Consider the following 19,540-nt stretch of genomic DNA (forward strand, 5'->3'; position numbering starts at 1 on the left):
TGTCCCAGGGTATGGGGGCGACATTTCCAGTCCCAATTTTTCACGCGGAGTTTATGTGGGGCGGATATATTCAGGTCTCCCTGGCTTTGAGAGCTTGAGAGATAGACCGAAGACCCAGAGTATTGGGAGTCATCTCCCGTCATAGCTGTCAAGGGTGTCGGGGAAAGCGCCTGTCAGGTTTGCGGAGTTGACAGCGGGGTTGCGGGAATCACCACTGGCCATGGTTTGCGGGCGGTGGATAACGGTTTGAGGATGACTAGATATTTCAAAGACCCAGCCTCGTTTATCTCCTCCTCATGATGGCAGAAATAAAGAACGTTGATACATCGAGCAGGTCGAGACAAATATTTATGTCCACCAGCCGCTGTGTCCTTGTGCCAACTTGTCAGCTGGATGCTTCTTAGGCTGCTGTGCCAAGTTGGTGGCTATATAAACTTTCGTCCTGCTAATGAGATGAAGACCCAGGAGGAACAAATTAATTCAAGGCATATCAATTGGAATCACATTTCGCTGCAGGAAAAACGAAGGGTAATGAAGGATTGGTATATGTGTAAGGATTGTTGATTGTTCATGCACACGTCATTGACGGCGCCGAGCTTTTGGCCCGCCCGACAAGTTGTCACCGGCCTCAACCCCCCAACGTGAACGAACGCTCTCCACCGTCGCTTTCCCTTCCCCCAACAGCAATATATATCTGTTATACAGGATCATAACAGAGTAGCCACAGCCATGACTCTCAGACGCGGTCAAAGCAGGCGCAATAACGTGTCCAACAGCAATCCTCAACAACCTTCCCACCGATCTTCCCACAACCGCAATCCCTCAAACCTCGCCCAGCCCTCCGACTACGAATCAGATATTCAAAATAACTACATCTCAGACACCCAGATTGCTGCTAACGGCTCCACGTCTATGGCCACTGACTCTTCACAGTCGAAACCCCCAACGCGCACGAACGAAGAGCTGAACTTGGCCGTCCTCCGGCGCCATTATCCAGACATCCTCTCCATCCTCTCCCTCGCCCCGTATGCCGTAGTCTACAATTTCAGCGCTACAACGCAGCTGTGGGAGAAGAGCGGCATTGAAGGCACCATGTTCGTCTGCCAGCTGACCCAGGGCGAGCTGGGCGAGGAGCGCTATAGCGTGCTGGTCCTAAACCGGCGCGGCATGCAGAATTTCGAAGCCAAGCTTGCGGACGGCGATGATGTGGAAATTACGGATGAATATGTCATTTTGAAGGTCGCGTCGACGGGCGCGGAGCCTGGTGCCACTACGATCAAGGCGGCAGACGGCCGCCAGTCAGTTATTTATGGGCTGTGGATCTTCTCGGAGCCCCCACCCAGCTCTACGGCGGAGATTAGGGCTTTGAATGCGCAGATTATTAAGGAGTGTGCCGTACATGGTGGGGAGAGTAAGAGATTTGCACTGGAGAGGGTTGCCGCGGAGCGGAATCAGGGTGACGCCCAGGGTCATGGAGACCAGGGGTTGTATCAGGGTGGTGTACCCATGGGCCGACAGATTTCGTTGAAAGAGTTGTTTGGGCAGCAGAGGAAACAAGATGATGAATGGAGTGTCAAGGTCCATAGTCCCCGCTTACGAACAGTCGATTCAGAGTCACAGTTAGCACAGCAGCAGCAGCTCCACCAACAACATCAGCAACAGCAGCAACAGCAGCCCCAGGGAGGCCAGGATTGGCCGACTCCGCCGGCTGCTCCGCCGCAACCGCCAACAACTACAGGGAATGATGTACTTGGTGCGCTTTTCAGAAAGGCGTATCAATCTCCTGCACAGTGATTTGGAGGCTGTTTCAATATACATTCTACAATTGTCTTGGTGCCTTGATTGGGAGGAAAGGCATTAGGTAATGGCATGAGATATAGACAGGCGCCCTTCGGCTTACGTCTCCGTCATCCACAAACGCCATCTCTTTGTCGGAATGGGAGCTAATAAGAGTATGGTTCTATGAATGTGCACTGTCTATCTATCTGCCTAAGTGTCTATGATGAGCATTTGGCAGGTTCTGTTGTTGTTGGATAATATCCCTTACCCATCCGGCGGTCTTCTTTGCCATGATGTCACTATGTTCTATGTATGAGGAATGGGAAAGGAGTTAGCCATATACCACAATGATTATTGGTCATCCCCCGAGCGCATAAAGTTCTTACAAGAAACAGGAGGATGAGAAATTACGAAAGGATGAAGAAAAGAATCAAACACTTACGGATACAGAATCCATGCACCACTCCGTCCTCGCACACCTGCATCCTAGGGCCATTACTACCCGAACTGCTTCCCACACCACCTCTCACTCGAATGATCTCGTCCCTCGTCCGATCAGCTACCCAGTGATCCTGCTTCGCAAAGTAGAGCACCAGATTCAGTGGCGTCTTTTCTGAGCTTGAAGCCGACATGGACGAGGATACAGATGACGATGATACTATACCCCATATTTCGTCACTCCATTTATCATATGTTATGTCGCACATTTCGTCTGCGGACATGTGTCTGTGAGAGGCAGTTCATTCATTAGTAAGGAAAGACCATTTTTTTACTTTAATTCTCTGATTTCCCACGAACATTTGAGCGGGTATTTGTTGTCCCACACTTTTGATGTAAAATGCAACATCACCAAAATAGCCATTAGGACGAATAGAGGATCATGCAACCAGTCAGAAGTTCAATACATATGGGAATTATTCCATACGCGCAAATATGGAATCAGAGAAATGGTCTTTTGGAAGAAGGGAACGATAAACACGAAGCAAAAGGAGAGAGTCACGAACGGAAAGAAGCATATTTTAAAAGAGTGAAATACAGTGTATATTACTTACATCGCTTGCTCAACACCCCTTGCACTCTTCAGAAACGCCACTGTTGTATCAATTGCGTTTTCCGAAGTCGAAGCCAAAACTCTACCCACAATACTACGTAACCAGGATCCGGGCAGTATAAATATCAGGAATTTGACGAGTAGACTTGTAAGGAACGCCAGGTAAGGCACGTAGAGAAGTTTCTGCGAATTTGAATAGCCGTTAGAAGGAAGCTCGTACAGCATTCGTAGCAGAGAGGGGACCAGGGCAAAGATTGGATAATCAGAAAACTTATCATATCGCGAAGCAAGGGGGGTGAATTGGCGTAAGCCCAAAGACCGAGCGTATTTAAGGGGTTGAGGAGGGGGAAAGGAAACAACAAAAATTCAGCACAGAACTGAATGGAAAGGGAGCCAAAAACGAACAGTCAACTTCCTCCCAGACGAGCTCTGCGCAATATCAACTACGGTAGGAAAGAGGAGGATTCCGCCGACGATGTTCACACTAGCACCAATGCCGGGCCCCCCTGTATCGGCAGATGCTCCTTTCTGCTTGATGCACTCCCGATGCCGTCTGAGAATCTCCATAGCGATATAGGCACCGACTGAATGTCCGATCAATATCACCTTGATACCCCCAAAGTGCCGCCATCGTCCTTGATCATCGCTGAGGTCCTTTCCCCTCGTCTGCGCCCGTTTTCTCGCATGCCACGCATCCACGAAATTGTTTAGGTTCCGCTCCACATGCTCAATTTGTTCAGAGAGACTGTATAACTTGTCCGTCTTTGTTGTTGGATGATGATGTGCTTGCGGTTGCGATTGCGATTGCGATTGTGTTTCCATCCCTCCATTTGCTTTGATATTGGTGAGCGGCGGACTACAACAACTCACATGTTTCCCGTTTTCAACAATCTCGAAACCTCCCATGCTTTTCCCATGGATGATGTATTGGGGGGCTTTGCCAATGCGGCTACTGCTGGCCGTGCTGCTGTTGTTTTCGGCACTCCCGTCATCATAGTCACTATGCTCGGTACTGGATATGAGAGTTGAACTCAGCAGGGACAGGAACGTATGATAGTAAGCTATCAGCCCCGGATTTCCAGGGATGAAGTATAGAAGTATAGATTCGGGGTCGTCTGCTGTGCAACTCGTACCGGTGAATGTTAAAAAGCTGTTGGTGGTGATATGAGATGTGGCTAGCTGGTTCATCTCTTGTTTTCTGTTTGTGTCGATTCAACTAGTATGGATGATGCGAACAGTGTGAGTAGAGGTGTTGTGTCAGGCCACTGGGGCAAAAGAGCTCAATCACCACCAGCGCCATGCTGGTAGTAGACCAACATGTTGAACCCTAGTCCTACCTGGGATATATTAGTTGCCGCAATAGCCAACCGTAGCTAGCTTTATATTTTCGTTAGGACCACCCTAATATTTTAGTGCCCTGGTAACCTTTCTTCTGAGGTGGCGTGTCCTCAAATTTCCCCATATAAGCTTCTCATTCTTATTCCCTCTGTACTTACACAATTCCTACACTCATTATTATCATTCTATTGCTCTCAAGATGGTGCTGCTCTTGAGGTTTCTATTGCACCTCCAGAAGCCTCTGCTACATCTCCAAGTTGATCAATATGTGATCAATGTTGAGATATTCTTCTTCTGGACTCGATTGGATCTATTAAGATAATGGGATTTGAGTTAAATCTACAAGAATCTGAGTGACTCACAGAGAAGAAGTAACACTTGATTCAATCTATATAATAGATAAGATTCCGAGAAAAAGAGGATGGATGTTCTGAGAGACTTTTAATGAAACTATAGAAGACCTCTGTCCATTCTGGGAAAAGGATTGAGGTGTGATAAGCTAGCACTATGACCACTACGTTATCCATAGCAAAAGGCCAACGTAACCATTTGTTAAATGGCTGCGCTCATAGTGATATATATACCCGTGGGTGTGGTGGTGTGGCCCGGTCCACAGCGGCCATGCCACTTATCTTACCATCTATACGCTGCGGCTGGCGGTCGTAGCATAATGTGGGAACCAGAGAGGAATAATCAATAAGGTAGATATAATGATTGATTCTTGACTATTTGAGAAGCAGTGCTAATCTATTCTCTTCTCAATCTTCTAGACTTTCTATTACAAAAATAATAGTTCCTCTTATTCATGAACAAATGTAGATAAATTTTGGGTTCAAATTGATGCAAAATAAGACTTCACAGTATATAGCAGCAGAGACTTTTAAGCCTTCCAGGCACGGCAGCGGTTGCCTCTAAGAGACCGCACTATAGCCCCACCATGAATGGTCATATGTCGGTCCAGAAGTGAATGCGTAGTTTTGCAAACTGAGTCTTTTCAAGAGTCGCCATCTGGATCCTGTTTTCTTTCGTACTGTGTATATAGAGATCTCTCCGGCTTAGCACGTCCCCATGCCCTTCGGGAGGGAGGCCATCGAGGCGCGGGCGCTGCCCGCTTCCCCCGGGACGACGTTAAATCTATACATACATACATACATGCAGCAGAGACTTCTCAAGATCTTTAAGAATATAGAATTGTCTCTATAGATTGATTATTATATTCATCAGATCTAAATTTAATTGAAACTATATAAAATCTTATAAAGCAGTAGATCCTGTAGCTGTGATCACTCCGCTCACTCGAGTGATCCGAGTGATCCAGGTGATCCATTATGTCACGTGACCTATTGTTCCTATTGGTTAACCGGATCTTTCCTTATCCGATGTCTAGCTTGCATGCCCTCTACCATTTAGTCGTTCCTTGTCCAATGGCTCTCAGGGTTGTGCCGTAGGTTTGTAACAGAATTTCATAAGATGGCTTGATAGGGTAATTACAACGCGAATCCTTAATTAGAGCTTTTTTAAATACAATAATACTGACTAATACCAAAATTACCTTAACCGGTCAATAATATGCTGTATAATATACGCTAATTGAAACCACGCTAATTGGGGCAAACCTAACCACGAGGAGATAAGAGCTTACACGGGCCAACCGAACACGCCCTAAAAACTGAGTTCACCTGCTACATCAGCACAGAATTTCTCTCTCCCGTATTGATCACAGTGTATCTACTCTGTAGATGATGTTCTTGGGCTGACTGCTGTTTTGTGGGTCATTCAGAGTGAGGAGCATCTTTTAATCAATCATTACAGATATAAAGATAAAGAAGATCTGAATTAAAATCATGATCTTGAGCAGTTCTATAGATACAATTGATGATTTAAATAGATATCTGAGTGAAATTGCTGATTTCTTTAGTAGTTTTACCATCAAAAGACTTCAGAGTCACTATCACAGCACAGGTTGAGATAATTGCTTCTCATTAGCGGTATCTATGATATTTCAACTAGTATATCAGTGGCGTAGATAGTAGCTTGGCTGAACGAAACTTTTGAAACCGGGCGCAGAATTTATCTCAGCATGCTCAGCCTCTCTTTTCGATATTTTCGGATTAGCGCGACCAACTAAACTCCTTTAGACTTCTGCCAAGTCCTGCTAACTTCTGGACCAATAAGAGACTTCACACGTGCTCGCAACCTAATATCTCGTAGAGAGTCTGAGAAGAAACGGTTCCATCGTGTGTGGAAAATCAACACCGCCCATACAAAATATTCGATTGACTTCGAAATCATACATCTACCCTAAATATCTGCCTGATCATCACCAAACCGATATTTTTCAAATCCTCAGCCATTCTGCTATCATCTCTGCTATTTTACAACTCACTACCCCTTCTCATCATGTCACAATCGTTGACAAAAGACAGCGTGTCTTTTGAATCTCAAGACACCCAATGTCAGACGCGCTCCAGCCAATATCCTTCATCACTCGAAGATGAATCCTCTCTACAACCACTACAGTCTCCCAACAATGTAGATGATGAATATGACACATCAGACAGTGACTTAACAGAGCTTGAATCTATTGATACTCCTTCGGAATTCGAGATCACCGATACTGATACCGATACCCCGCGAGCTTGTTCACGATCAAACCGCCGTGGCCCACAGCACCTGCCTACAATGCCTTATAACCGGCAGAAAAGACGGTCAAAATTATCTCGCGTTGTCAGAACATTACAGCGAAACAGTTGGGGAATGGAGGCCTTTATAGAGGCTTGGATTCAGAGTCCCGATATCTTGACTCATCGACGATACAGTACTCCTACGAAGCGGCGAAATGCACTATATTCAGCACTTTCCAAAGCAGGGGTATTCAATGATAATCAACGTTATACTGTCTTGCTTAAACAGGAGCTGAAATGCCTTATCAATACTCCCTTCTTTGCAAAATTCAATCACGATTCTGATCTGGATACCATTGACTTAGGTTTCATGAACTCCTCGAAGCGAATATTCTGATCCACTTCAGACACTCGAGATGTGAAATGCTGAATGGTGTCATTGATGAAAGAGGTGTCAGTATTGTTGACATTCTGCCTGTTATTCTGACAGATCTGAAGAAGTATTGATCGGAAATATTGCACTGCTTGTTGAACCTTGACATGACTGTCAATAAAGACAATGGTCTTTAAAATGTGTTGAGGTATGATCTTTCCATCTGTATCAATGGCCTCGTTCAATAAAAAATATAACATATCATAGGATACAAGTTTACCGCGTGGAATCGGATGTACGCCGATAAAGATATCAGGACGGTTAATGGAAGTTCGAATAACCTGAGTCTGCCGTGGGTTTACACCAATAGAACGAAATCCAGCCTCTTGAAGAATGATATCTTCAGCTTTACTGCTGAGGGTTGCGGAACAGCCAAACCAGACAATATCCTCACGAAGAAGCAATCTCAGGTGCCCCAGCCTGGCAAACTGACTACGGAATTGACTCCACTGTGTGACAAGATGACACTCATCGATAGCTACAAGCCCAATCTTTTCTTGTAAAGTAGGGTCTTGAAGAACATGCTGAAATCGCTTGCAAAGAGCTTGCTCTGGACTGAGCAGTATATGTGTATACTCACCTTGTTGAATGCGTTTGAGTAAGTCTTCTTGCCCCTGGAGATTATCAGCACTGACCAGACAAGGATTGGCACCGGGAAACCGTGCTATATCTCTTGTTTGCTGATCACCAAGCTTGTTTAGAGGAACCAGTTGAATGGTTATCTTTCCTGTCAGAATTGTATAGGATTGAAGAATAAGGCTCTTTCCATAGCCAGTTCTGGCAATGAATAAAGTGTCGCTATATCCATATATCATGCGCCGAAGTATACGGACTTGTTCTATGCGTGGCTGAAGAGTACACTCAGGATCTGGACGCGGGCCTTGAAGTATTCGTTGAAGACAATACTGAATAACATCCTGTTGCTTGTCGATACTATCTGGTCCGGCATAGCTCATGACAAGTTGTGGCATATCTTCAATGTTCATTGAAAGTATTTGCTTTAATGATGGCTTTTGAAGCCGCTGTTGTAGCTGACTTGCGCGTTTTCTTCGATCCCCCTTGGCCATATTTGATGCAGTTGATGGGACGTTGTCCGACCCAGCTGTCAAAAAGAAGTGTTATGTGATTGGTTCAGAAGTTGTCGGAAGATCCCAGAAGTTGTCAGGAGTTCAGAGATGTTGTCAGAAGTTGATGTGCCGCGTGAGGTTGCCAAGAGTTCAGAAGTTGTCAGAAGTTGCCAGAAGTTGCCGGAAGTCGCTGGAAAATACACTCGGTGCTTTGACTAGAGTCTCTGATGGCTGGATAGATGTTTTGATGGCAAGATCAAGGCGTTGGATGACTAGACATGATCATGGTTGAAAAATTAGCAAATCGTTCCCGTGTTCAAAAATCATAGTAGCAGTTTTCGACGCGACACTTCATACTCAGAATATATGTATTTTCAGATAAAAATTACATCAATCGACAGGAAATTGAAAAATTAACCCTCCAAGGTGGTAGAGAAATGATCTATGAGTGATGTTGCACAGTGATTCTATCTCAAACATTATGGTAGGAGCAAATCGTTCCCGTGTTGCTAACAACCAGGAACCGTTTTTTCTCAGACGCTCCGCGAAGAGTTTGCTGGGGATGTCCCATTTAGGTTTAGTGTAAGCCCCGTGACAGTTGATTGGCTCAGATGTTAGCAGGACTTGGCAGAAAGTAGCAGTAGTTCGGATTGGGTTAGCTCGGAGTGGAGTGGCTGAGTTTACTGAGATAACGCAGAATTGCTTAAATAGATGTGGTCACGTGGCATTCTAGCGAGCAATACTAGGGATGCCAACAGAATGATATTTTAAGTTTTGTTTACAACAGCTTTATGAATTTTCAATTATATAATTAAACTGAAGTTTTAAACTAAATAGATTGTATATGTAGACTAGTCACTGAGACCACGAATTTCAAATCCAGTCTCTTTTGGTTTGATCTTATTCAGTTTTTGATGTTTTACACTTTCGAGAGCTGGCCGCTTCGCGAAACAGCCGTGGCTGATAGATGATATCCTAGAGTCAAAGACGAGGAAGAGAGGTCGGGGAGAGCTGCGCTGATACGTACTTTGTCAAAATGGAGAGGCTAGCCGCTACCCTCCTTCTTGGAAACCTAAAGATAAGCGAATGCGAAGCGTTGCTGAAGGGGTTTCGCAGCAGGAAATTAGACAGCCGCAGACCACTTAAGCGACGCAAGAGGCCGCTCTTGAAGATCCGCCCCGGGAGGGTGCGGTTTGAGGTTTGGCCGATCATGTTACATTTCATGCCCGTTACGTTACGATCCTAATTAAATGGTGCTGGATACCCACGGGGTTCGGATATCCAATTCCCTGTTTCACTTAACGTGAGGAATGCATTCGAAAGGAAGTTAGCCAGATGAATCCCAGTGGACCGTACTTACCCTCTGAATCAAAGTAGGTCGAGAAGAGTGGACTCTGACAGATTACTTCTAGAGGCGGAAGGCCCAGATATGTATGTATTGTACCAAAGCCAATGGAAGTACGTATTGACCGTGGGGACGACCTATCAGATCAAAAAAGGCTTCTGCCATCCAAAAGTTCGAGTGTCTATGGAGTACTTGTCAAAAACATTTTGTGGAACCTTTCCCTCCTCGGCGTAGCGTCCTAGTAGAAATGCTCAAGGCAGACATCCAAGCGGACACTCGGCTATTTCATCTTCTATTACGAGCGCTGGGTCATAAATAGCATCCACCATCTCTTGGATGCCATCAAGCCAAAAGATGCTTCGAATAGAGCCAATCATCTGTGCACCGCCTAAATGGTAAATGTCAGCATATGTTTAAGTCGCAATGGATAGCTTGAGGCACTAGGCATAGACTTACGAGTACATTCTAAATAATCTTTAAGTTCCTCCGGGACATCGCCAAGATACCCATCCTCACTCGTCCAAACAGCATCGAATTGCGTCAAATCTAACTCCTCGGGAAGTCGTACTTTGAAGGGATAGTAGTGGTTGTCCTCTTCCTCTGATTCCTCCGCTTCCTTCTCCTCTTCATCATCCTCCTCCTTATTCCCTTCGCTGTCTGCTTCATGTTTTGTATCCCCAAGCGATTCACTGGCAATTGGAGGAAATGCTGCCGGCTCATCAGAGGGACTTGCAGACGAGCTATGGCTAACAGAAGAGGAAATTCGTTCCATAGCAGTATTTCCCATCATTGTAGTCGACGTCGATCTTGTATGTATGGTAGTATGTACGGGAGGTCTGAAAGTGCTGGTAACTGAGGAAGAACATTTTCCTCGTTCAGTTGTTCTTCTGCTAACCGCAGGTTTGCCTCCTCAATGAGCCCTTGAAGCACACAGGCTTCCTCAATAATGCCTCTGGTCAGGTCTCGGAGCTGTCTCACTTCGGAAGCACTTTCCTTTGACCCCGTTCTAGGTGTTTTCATACGCTTCACTGCACCGTTGAAATCAGAAGAAACCACACAGCTCTCTAAAAACCCTGGCGTAACATCGTTTTGACTCGCAAACATTTTCCACATAATCCGAACACTGTTCAGCTGTTCAGTCAAGGGTTGGTAGTCGCTATATTGAGTCGCATTGATTTGAGCAAAGATAGCAATAGACCTTCTCAACGGGTCGCAATATCGATAAACAACGCTTTTCAGAGCTGCTCTCACGTGGACAAACCAATGTATCGCCTCAGCGGCGTCATTCCAAGCTGGAAATTTTGGAGTTACACTCTCTAGTTCAGGCATAGGCCGTGACGGACTCGTGCCGGAAGAGGCCGTAGCCGGTAAAACCAATCTACCACATGCCAGGGCCGTTTCCTCAACTGGATTTGATCCAGGATCTGGAAGGGAGGGAGGATTTGACATGAAGCCGGTTGTGAAAACCGAACGGGTCTGGAAATAGCAAAGAACGGAGGCAATAGATGTGCTTCAAAATAGAGAGCTGTAGTGGCGGGGCGCTAGGTTCAAAATCACACAAGCTGATATAACAACAGATGCCGGTGTTGATGGGAAGAGAACCAGAGATGGGAAATGGTGGAGGGTGGAAGGGAATATCAGGAACGAAGGCTGTCGATGTGTTGGCTATTCACTGGTCTCAAAGAGGAAAGTCCTCGATCATCGTCACTGGGGATTTGTATACTGCCACATTTTGCTGGTTGCATGTTCGTACAGCAGTGTGAGGGGCTAGCTGGTTTGTAATAATTACCTAGATAGCATTTAGAAAAAGGTTTCTGGTAGGGATCCATGTGGTATTCGAGCTCAGGTTTGTGTTCTGAAATCAAAGTTCCTCTCGGATAATATATCGGAATAACGATCTGTAGGAGGCTACTCAAAATGAGTCTATCTGTATAGTTTCTTAAGGCGACTACAGAATAGGTCCATCGGCGATCTAGCAAGGACAACGCCAATCAGCCCGATAAGGCCTGACGGCTACCTTGGAAATAATAGCCTAGAATTGTACTAAATATATTGTAGTCATCTGCCACGCCATTGTATCCTCTCTGAGAATATCCATTCACCAGAAAATACAAGCCATCCAGTAGAAGAACAGCAGTCAACAACATTACCTCCTGCAATAGGGTTCATCACGTGCGGTGGGCCTGCCTTATTACGGACTGGCTCCCGAACAACTGCATATGTACCGTAGTCCGTACTGTACTCCGTAGATAGCAGTCAATTCAACCACTCAGACGTCCGACACAAATGACTTTTTCCCTTACACCCACTGCACCATGGCATCCCAGAATCGTCCCCAGTCGTTTTATGAAGGCTCTTTCCGATTATCTTCCGGCTCTCAAGTTCAACCCCAGCCTCACCATCGTCATCAAGCATCGTTAGAGGATATCATCAACTGCTCCCAACTTGGTCGCTTAACTACAGATGAGCGCTCTCGCGCCCGAGGGGCCTTAAACGATATTATCGACCACGTTGCCAATCACGTTGGCTCCAAGGGCGGATACAGTCGTCATTTGCTCGTCCGTCATACCTACGAATATTCGCGCTCTGAGATGTCCAAGGATACATTCCTGCGGGTTTTCTTCAATATTATGGGATTAGATATCAGCAGTAGTGAAGATATCAACACTGATGATAGTCAGATCCGTCAAAAATTCATTGACTTTGCAGACATGCTCCTCGAGCAGTTCTTCGTCCCATGTTTGTGCTATGCCCACACCCTATGATTTCCAAATTTACTAACCTTCATCAGTGAAAGCAAATGGAAAAATTACACCACAGCCCTCTCCTGCACAGCTTTCAGCCATGCAAAGCGTACGTTCACCGCATGAAATCAGTGGCACCCTTGACCGAGTTTCATACCTTCGAGCTCTTTGCTTAGCTCGTGACAAACATCGTTGTGTGATCTCCCGAGTTTTTGACTCGCAAGAAGAGATAAAGCGAACCAATCAGCACGGTGCTGATGCTCGAGATGATGAGGGGAATCTGCTTAGCAACGAGGTTACACTCGCTGTCCTGCAAGTGGCTCACATACTTCCCCACTCTCTTACAAAAATGAGCGAGAATTTACAGCTGGTAAGTTTATCTCTTCCAAATAGATTTTTCACCATAGCTAAATGACAGACAGAATGATGCCATAAGGACCACCATTGGCATCCTCAACATGTTTGATTGCGACGTGGCTCATCTCATCGAGGGTAGTCAGATCGACAGCCCACGCAATGCCATCAGTCTGACTCCTACTTTCCATGGACTCTTTGGCGACTTTCGGGTATACTTTGATGCCATCGCCGGCGAGGAGCATACCTACCGCATAGGCAGTTTCCTCCATCCAGTTTCGGCAGCGCGTCGGGGACTACCTATTACTCGCAAACTCTTTCTCAGCGAAGGCAGGGTGATAGATGCTCCCTCCCCCCGGCTACTTGCTCTACACCGGGCCATTGCGTATATCCTCCACCTGTCAGGGGCGGGCGAATACATTGATAAACTACTCCAGGATTTCGAGGAAATGGGTGTGCAAGCGGATGGATCCACGGACCTGGCGCGTATTGTGAACCTTAGACTTGGGGGCTGGCTGGATCGTGCTGTTCAAGTGAATTAATGACAGGTTATCAGGATGGGGGTTGGAGTTGTTTTATATAAATCGTGGCATTTGTGGGCGCTCGGGGATTGTTCTTTATGTGTATTCTGGCTTCGCTTTCCCCCTTCCCCCCTATTCCCTCTTTTCTCTCTCCCAATGTTTTATTATTCAATTGCTCCCTTTAATGATTCTTCCTGTCCACATCTTTGCTGTAATAACAAACCTTGTACGAAAAAGTTCAAAGTGGAAAATGCATAGATAGACACATCACATACATACACATGTGGTGGAACGGAATAAGAAGGCCAATTTTAACAAGTGGAGTAATATAACTCCACAAAACGACTCATGCAAATCGCCCTCACCGTTTCATTTCATTTCATCTTCACCTGTCATAAAGAGAAAACGGGAGGGGGAAGAAAGATTATATATAGAACAGGTGCGGCCAGGAGAAGGAGTGAGTCAGGGACAAAAAGAAAAAAAAAATATCAGAGTATAACTTGATGAATTAAAAATAGAAACAGAAAACAGGTAGAGAAGAAGAACCTTTTAACACCCACCAAACTAAGACCAAAAACCAATGCCTGTGGCACAAGCAAAAAGATCCCAAGTTTTCAAAACAAGAGGGATAAAAAGCGCAGCGCACTGGCACAGTTCAATTCAATTCCATGAAACGCATCGCATCGCATCGCAACGCGGCGGTGAAAAAAAAAAAAAAAAAGAAAAGAAAAAAAAGAAAAAAAAAGAAAAAAAAGAAAAAAAAAAAAAAAAAAGGCAGAGAAGAGACCAGAAGTGTGAATCCGAGTTTCTATTTAGTATCGACCCTGGCTTCGGGGCCTCCATGATCTCCACCACCATCATCGCTCTCATCTCCAGCAGTGATGGATGTGGATGCGGTGGGCCTGCCCGCTTTCGGAGTTCCGGGTCCGGTCCCGGCTCCACCCTCGGGTCCCGTTCCCGTTCCCACAGTTCTTTTCTTGGCCCCAGCCGGACCAGCTTTCAATGTCGACAAGTTCAAATTAATCGAAATCTTCTTCCCGACCGCGCCAACACCAGCACCAGCACCAGCACCAGCAGTCCCTGTTCCTGTTCCTGTCGTTGTTGTTGTTGTCGTCGTCACGGTCGTTGCCGCCGCTGCAGATTTCATTGACCCTGTCCCATCATCATAATTGCCACTCTCACGCTCGCGTTCATCATTCTTCCCCACGCCAGAGAAACTCTTCTTCTTTCTCAATGAACTAATACCAATTCCGATGCTTCCCGATGAGCCGATGCTGCTAAGGCTTGAGCTCCGCCGTTTCGTGCCCGAGGATAACTTGACGAGTTCATCGTCGTCATCGTCTTCTTCGCGCCGGCGTTTTTCTGTGTAGCGGTAAGGGGGGAAACGTGGGCTGAGGGTGGCGGAACGGTCTGGTGACGTCGTTGAGGTTGGTTCGGACTGTGTTTGTGTTTGCTGTCGCAGTTGTTCCGATTGCTCAATGGAGCTGGCTAGCGAGTCTGACGGTTGGAGTTCTGTATGTTGCGGTTGCTGACTTTGGACATTTATATCCATTACGTCCTCCTCGTCGTCATCGTCCGGGTAATCGACCAAGGGTTTGACAATTGGCGACGCAGATCCGTTAACCGCGATAGCTGTCGGCGGGCTCACGTTCGCATTCGCATTCGCATTCGCCGCCGTGGCATCCATCCGCTGCGGTTTGTCCTGTTGGTAATCGACAATGAGTACCGATGTCCCATCACGATAACAACGCGTCTGACTGAACTTGACGCTCATGTCATGTTCTTCCCCAACTCCCCCCCATTCGTCATGTTTAAGTTCACGAGACGAGAAGCATACCTCATCTTCCTCATCATCCGAGGTATCGAAGTACTCCTCCTCCGCGGCATCCATCTCCCTAACACCATGCCACCGCTGACCACCATTGATGAGCATTCGCGGGGTCCCCACCGATTCGTCCTGGCTGAACAACGTCACATCCGGCGCGACTCCGTACCCCTGTAGTTGATCATAGCGTAATATCAGATTCTGGAATGTGTCAACATACGTGATGTTCTTGAGAATATCTCTATAATTCTCGACAACGTGGACGATTATAGTTTTGATATTTTCGCGCTTCACGAACTCGAAGAGATCCAGACATGCGGAGTTTAGCAGGCTGTCGCGTGGCATGGTTTCATAGACGATGTTTAGGATTAATTCGAATATGTTGTTGTGGGTCATCTGGGCAACGTAAAAGGTATCATGTAAACTTATCAAAGTGCGAAAAAATTTCAAAGCGGCTAGTTTGGGCGAACACAGAGTCAGTAAAAAGTTCATCTGAACCAATCCAAGTCCCTGATAACGATCTTCCACGCCCAAGCTCACGAGGGAGAAATGGGGAAATGGATGGCTTACTTAATTTCAAATGTTTTTGCGGTACTGCTAACAATTGCGCCACCCTGGATGTAAGCGATTCCCCATGCATAAATCCGCGACACCGTAAATAATGCTGCCGAACAAAAAATGTGAGAATGTCAACAAGATGCGAATATAACGAGACTTCTTGGAACGTTAGGTCATTTACTAAAATCGCACAAAATTTCAAGAGTTAGTATGTATCCCCATAAGCATTAACATAGTGTAAAACAAAATTCCTTTTTCCCTCTTCTTTTTTAAAAGTTTCCCTGTTTTCTTTGAGAGAAAGCTTACTCGATTGCCTAGGCTCCATCTTCTTCAACGGCAAAAAGAGCCTTTTCGCAGATTCATCGAAGTGGTTCTGCACGAAGGTATCGGGAATTGGATTCTGTGAGCGCAGTTTTGTCAGGAAATCTGCTCCAGCCCTACTCATCGGATCCTGGATGGGCACTTGTGGATCCAAAAGAACTTTAATCGCATCCGCCAGCTGGTTTTTAACACCCAAGTCCGTCTCCGCATGCAGCAAATCTATAAGTGTATCTGTTAATGGCACTTTATGCTCATTCACAGCTTTCAGCATGTATCCGCGAATCATGAGCGGGTCGTGGTCCAGTAGGGTAACCAAGATGTCAATGCCAGTGGTTCGCAGGGCGGGGTTGGGGTGTTTCACAGCAAAGGCGATGACTGAGAAGAGGCCATGGCCTATGAAGTTTGCGAAGAGGTTGGCGCGGGCCGGGGCTTGGAGGTTTTTTGCAATGGCTGCGCATTGGTGAAGGAACTGCACAGCATCTTCTTTTCTCTTGTTGTCTGTGTTTTTCGGGTTGAATATAGAGAAAAGTTCGTTGAGGAAAGGCGTGTTGGTTTGGAGGTGCTGGACGATATCGACTTGGTTGAAGAATATTAGGGAGTTTAGCACGGAAAAGGTGGGATCATCGAGAATTCGCGCGAGAACAACATCCTTTAGATACTGTAGCCTCCAGGTGTGTCTGATTTTGCGGAGAATTATAGGGTCCTTGATTGGAACAACCTCCTTGTATCGGCTGCGATCGTTAAGGTATTGACGATGATTTGCTTTATGGGTTGGGAAATCGGGGTCATCTAGAGAGTAACGGACAATGAGTTTCTTGCGTCAAACATATGGTTAAGAAGAAGGAAATTGATATAAAGCCACATACATTCAAGGGCGCCAACGACTCCACTGATAACATGATCGCTCACGACGAGTTCTATTAGGGTATTATCGTTTGAGCAGGATGATGGATTTCATAATATTACATAATCGATGTAGATCCGGAAGACTTTCCAAGTCCTCAGCGTCGCTGACCAGCGGTAGAAGTTTAAGGAGATATTCTTCTCGGACTAAAAATTTGGTGAGCGAATCTCGTCCAGGACCGATGCTGGCTTGTCGTATTCGTTGCTCAATCTCAGCCAGGTTACCAAGCTCCGGGGCAGGCAGGATTATGGGATTGGAGAAGCTGGAATCGAGAGCATCATCGGAGAGGGAATCATCTAGGGAAAAGTCAATATATTTCTCCCCGGAGGTGGAGACGTTGACTGAGGAATAGCGCGCGGGGAAAGGGACAAGAGTGGTCGTAACTAACCTGGTCCAGTGAAAGCAAGCATTTGGCGCTGAACGTTGCTCACGAATTCCCTTGAAAACCGTAGTATCGATTAGCAATTATATCAACCCATTGAATTCGTAAGACTAGAAAACACGGATTATGACGAACCAGATAACAGCACATCCCTCGGCTTCCTGAAAACTCAATGCCATGTCCGTACCACCAGGCTCAGTCCACACGATCAACGTTTCTGTCCTCAAAAGTATTAGCGCTTGCCCACATGCGATCAAGCGCAGGAAATCGCTGCCAGACCTTGTTGCTTCTGATATCCATCATCTCTACGAATCCTGGACTCCAGTAGCATACGATCTGGCTCATCCTCCGACTCCACGTAGATTCTCGGTTCATCCTAAACAAGTAGTGAAAGGTCATCATTAGCACGAATTTGTGTTTTGCGCGTATTTCCGCACGTAGTCCCGATAACATAACCGCGTGTCTCACCAACGTTGTTAATGCGATCACAATGAGATGAGTAGCTAGCACAAAAGGGTGAGAGGGTGCGCTTACATCGATGACCTGGGCAGAGCACAGGCCTGTGCCTCTATCAAACCAGTCATTATCTCTCAATTCATAGACCTTGACCCGCTTTCGATCGTTTGACGGTGGTGCCACCACTGCCATTATCTGGGAGAAGAAGGGCGTCTCGTCACTCCGGTGCCAACCCTAGTCGAGTGTACCGGCCCGGCGTGATGAGAGCCGAAAACTAGGCACAGGCAATCTCGGAAAAAAGGTGAGGATTCAAAAAAATAATATAAAATAAAATTACAAGGACGAGGACGAGGACGAGGAATAGGAACAGGAACAGGAACAAGAAGAAGAACGAAATGGAGGCAAGAGAGAAGAGAGACGAGGAAAACACTCTTTCGAGCGTTTTCGCAAAGGAGACAGCGGGATTTTGCGACTGATGTGTCGTTTAGGAAAGCGATGGTGCGAGTCCGGTGAAATGCGATCTAGGCACAAGGGAGCTGTGTGCTTGGAGGGTGCCTCGGCAGGGACAAGTGTTGGTCCACGGGTACGCAGTGTGTGGGCGCAAAAAAAAAAAAAAAAAAAGGATGGGAGCGCCGAGAAACGCGGCCAGGGCAGTGAGCTGGAAAAGGGACGACGGAGGGGCTACGATGGAACTTGGAAGAGAAGAGCGATAGAAGTTGCAGAGACAGGAATGCCGAAATGATCGGGTGGGTCAAGGCAGTGGGCAACGGGGTGGTGGCCGGGAGATGCTGATGATGGACGTGGGAAGGATGAGGCGGACGCGGGATGGGGGTGCTAGGGTGGTTGGTGGAGCCAGGCCTGGAGACAAGGAACAGAGGAGAGTCACGACCAGGGACAACGGGGCCAAGATCCTAGATAGATATCCTGAAGCGAAAGAGTGGCAGGAGACAGAGCCAGGAGACAGGAGACGCAGCGGCGCGGTGGTGATGGAAGACGTGGAGGATGGACGCAGAGGATGTCCTGGTCCTGTGGTGTCCCGGTGGTGAAGCTGCTGCTGGTTTGGAGAACGGGAGGGCCAGCGAGAGGAGCCGCGTGGATGCTTTGGGTTAGGCTGGTTCTGCCAGTGCCTGAGGAGCCCATGACGTGCATCCACCATCCACCGTCCATCTGGACACTGCTGCTCGAGGTACACGGGATGCGAGTCAATAAATATCCTTATAGACCTCCGTTTAACCTGGCAATATCTACTAGTATCTATGCTAATTCCCTCTATATTCCCGTGCATTCCTCTGAAAAGGGTAAGCGGGAATTGCCCCATCCCGAAGCTCCAACCCAACGGAAATAATCCAATTCTGTTTCAACTCCAGCGCCAGCCCGTGTCTGCCGTGGAAGCACAAAACGAAGCCTTGGCAAATGCTCATGCAATGCTCAAGCCAGCATGGCGTTTATTGTGGGTTTGTTCATGCTATGGCCTGTCGACTGTCCCGCCCCTTTGCAATCGGGTTGGGCTGGGTCGATCATTCCCCAGGTCGCGCATTTTTGAACACTGGCCATTTAAAACGAATGGCATGCGACAACCAAACTGCGGTGCAAAGATGCTGTCGCTGCGTACTATGAAGATGATTGACCTATGCTCCTTGCGCAACTGGGCTGGCTATAAACTAACTAGTATATCCATATTTCCCCAGCCATAGAATCCTAGCCGTCGATTGGGTACGTGAAACTCTGCGACATTCTCGAGGATCTCGGCATCTCGCCACCCGCCCTATCTAGACTTAATCATGGGCACAAATTGAGACGGGAGAATGTGATACCCTTACCGGTCATCCATCCATCAC

At 46.7% G+C, this 19,540-nt stretch overlaps 6 protein-coding genes across 6 annotated transcripts; 2 read left to right on the forward strand and 4 right to left on the reverse strand.

The window, feature by feature from the left end:
• Window positions 1-729: 729 nt before the first annotated feature.
• HCAG_02966 (conserved hypothetical protein) lies at window positions 730-1,794 on the forward strand (the record flags this gene model as incomplete). The annotated part of the gene is made up of 1 exon (XM_001542745.1): window positions 730-1,794. One exon carries the CDS (start codon window positions 730-732, stop codon window positions 1,792-1,794), a length of 1,065 nt encoding a protein of 354 aa, XP_001542795.1.
• Window positions 1,795-2,043: 249 nt separating this feature from the next.
• On the reverse strand, window positions 2,044-4,791 carry HCAG_02967 (predicted protein; the record flags this gene model as incomplete). The annotated part of the gene is made up of 6 exons (XM_001542746.1): window positions 2,044-2,078; window positions 2,222-2,505; window positions 2,832-3,013; window positions 3,236-3,842; window positions 4,327-4,388; window positions 4,753-4,791. 6 exons carry the CDS (start codon window positions 4,789-4,791, stop codon window positions 2,044-2,046), a joined length of 1,209 nt encoding a protein of 402 aa, XP_001542796.1.
• A 2,334-nt stretch (window positions 4,792-7,125) lies between these two features.
• Window positions 7,126-8,292, reverse strand: HCAG_02968 (predicted protein; the record flags this gene model as incomplete). Its single annotated transcript, XM_001542747.1, has 1 exon — window positions 7,126-8,292. The coding sequence occupies one exon, from the start codon at window positions 8,290-8,292 to the stop codon at window positions 7,126-7,128; it is 1,167 nt and encodes a 388-aa protein (XP_001542797.1).
• Window positions 8,293-9,888: 1,596 nt separating this feature from the next.
• HCAG_02969 (predicted protein) lies at window positions 9,889-11,086 on the reverse strand (the record flags this gene model as incomplete). Its single annotated transcript, XM_001542748.1, has 3 exons — window positions 9,889-10,025; window positions 10,094-10,326; window positions 10,533-11,086. 3 exons carry the CDS (start codon window positions 11,084-11,086, stop codon window positions 9,889-9,891), a joined length of 924 nt encoding a protein of 307 aa, XP_001542798.1.
• Window positions 11,087-11,952: 866 nt separating this feature from the next.
• On the forward strand, window positions 11,953-13,277 carry HCAG_02970 (predicted protein; the record flags this gene model as incomplete). The annotated part of the gene is made up of 4 exons (XM_001542749.1): window positions 11,953-12,376; window positions 12,429-12,490; window positions 12,629-12,751; window positions 12,804-13,277. 4 exons carry the CDS (start codon window positions 11,953-11,955, stop codon window positions 13,275-13,277), a joined length of 1,083 nt encoding a protein of 360 aa, XP_001542799.1.
• Window positions 13,278-14,064: 787 nt separating this feature from the next.
• Window positions 14,065-17,894, reverse strand: HCAG_02971 (conserved hypothetical protein; the record flags this gene model as incomplete). The annotated part of the gene is made up of 9 exons (XM_001542750.1): window positions 14,065-15,505; window positions 15,652-15,745; window positions 15,946-16,749; window positions 16,827-16,877; window positions 16,951-17,160; window positions 17,253-17,302; window positions 17,382-17,463; window positions 17,580-17,622; window positions 17,781-17,894. The coding sequence occupies 9 exons, from the start codon at window positions 17,892-17,894 to the stop codon at window positions 14,065-14,067; spliced, it is 2,889 nt and encodes a 962-aa protein (XP_001542800.1).
• Window positions 17,895-19,540: the final 1,646 nt, after the last annotated feature.

This window comes from Histoplasma capsulatum, genomic scaffold (genome assembly GCF_000149585.1).
Source record: "Histoplasma capsulatum NAm1 scaffold_2 genomic scaffold, whole genome shotgun sequence".
Taxonomy (NCBI): Eukaryota; Fungi; Ascomycota; class Eurotiomycetes; order Onygenales; family Ajellomycetaceae; genus Histoplasma; species Histoplasma mississippiense.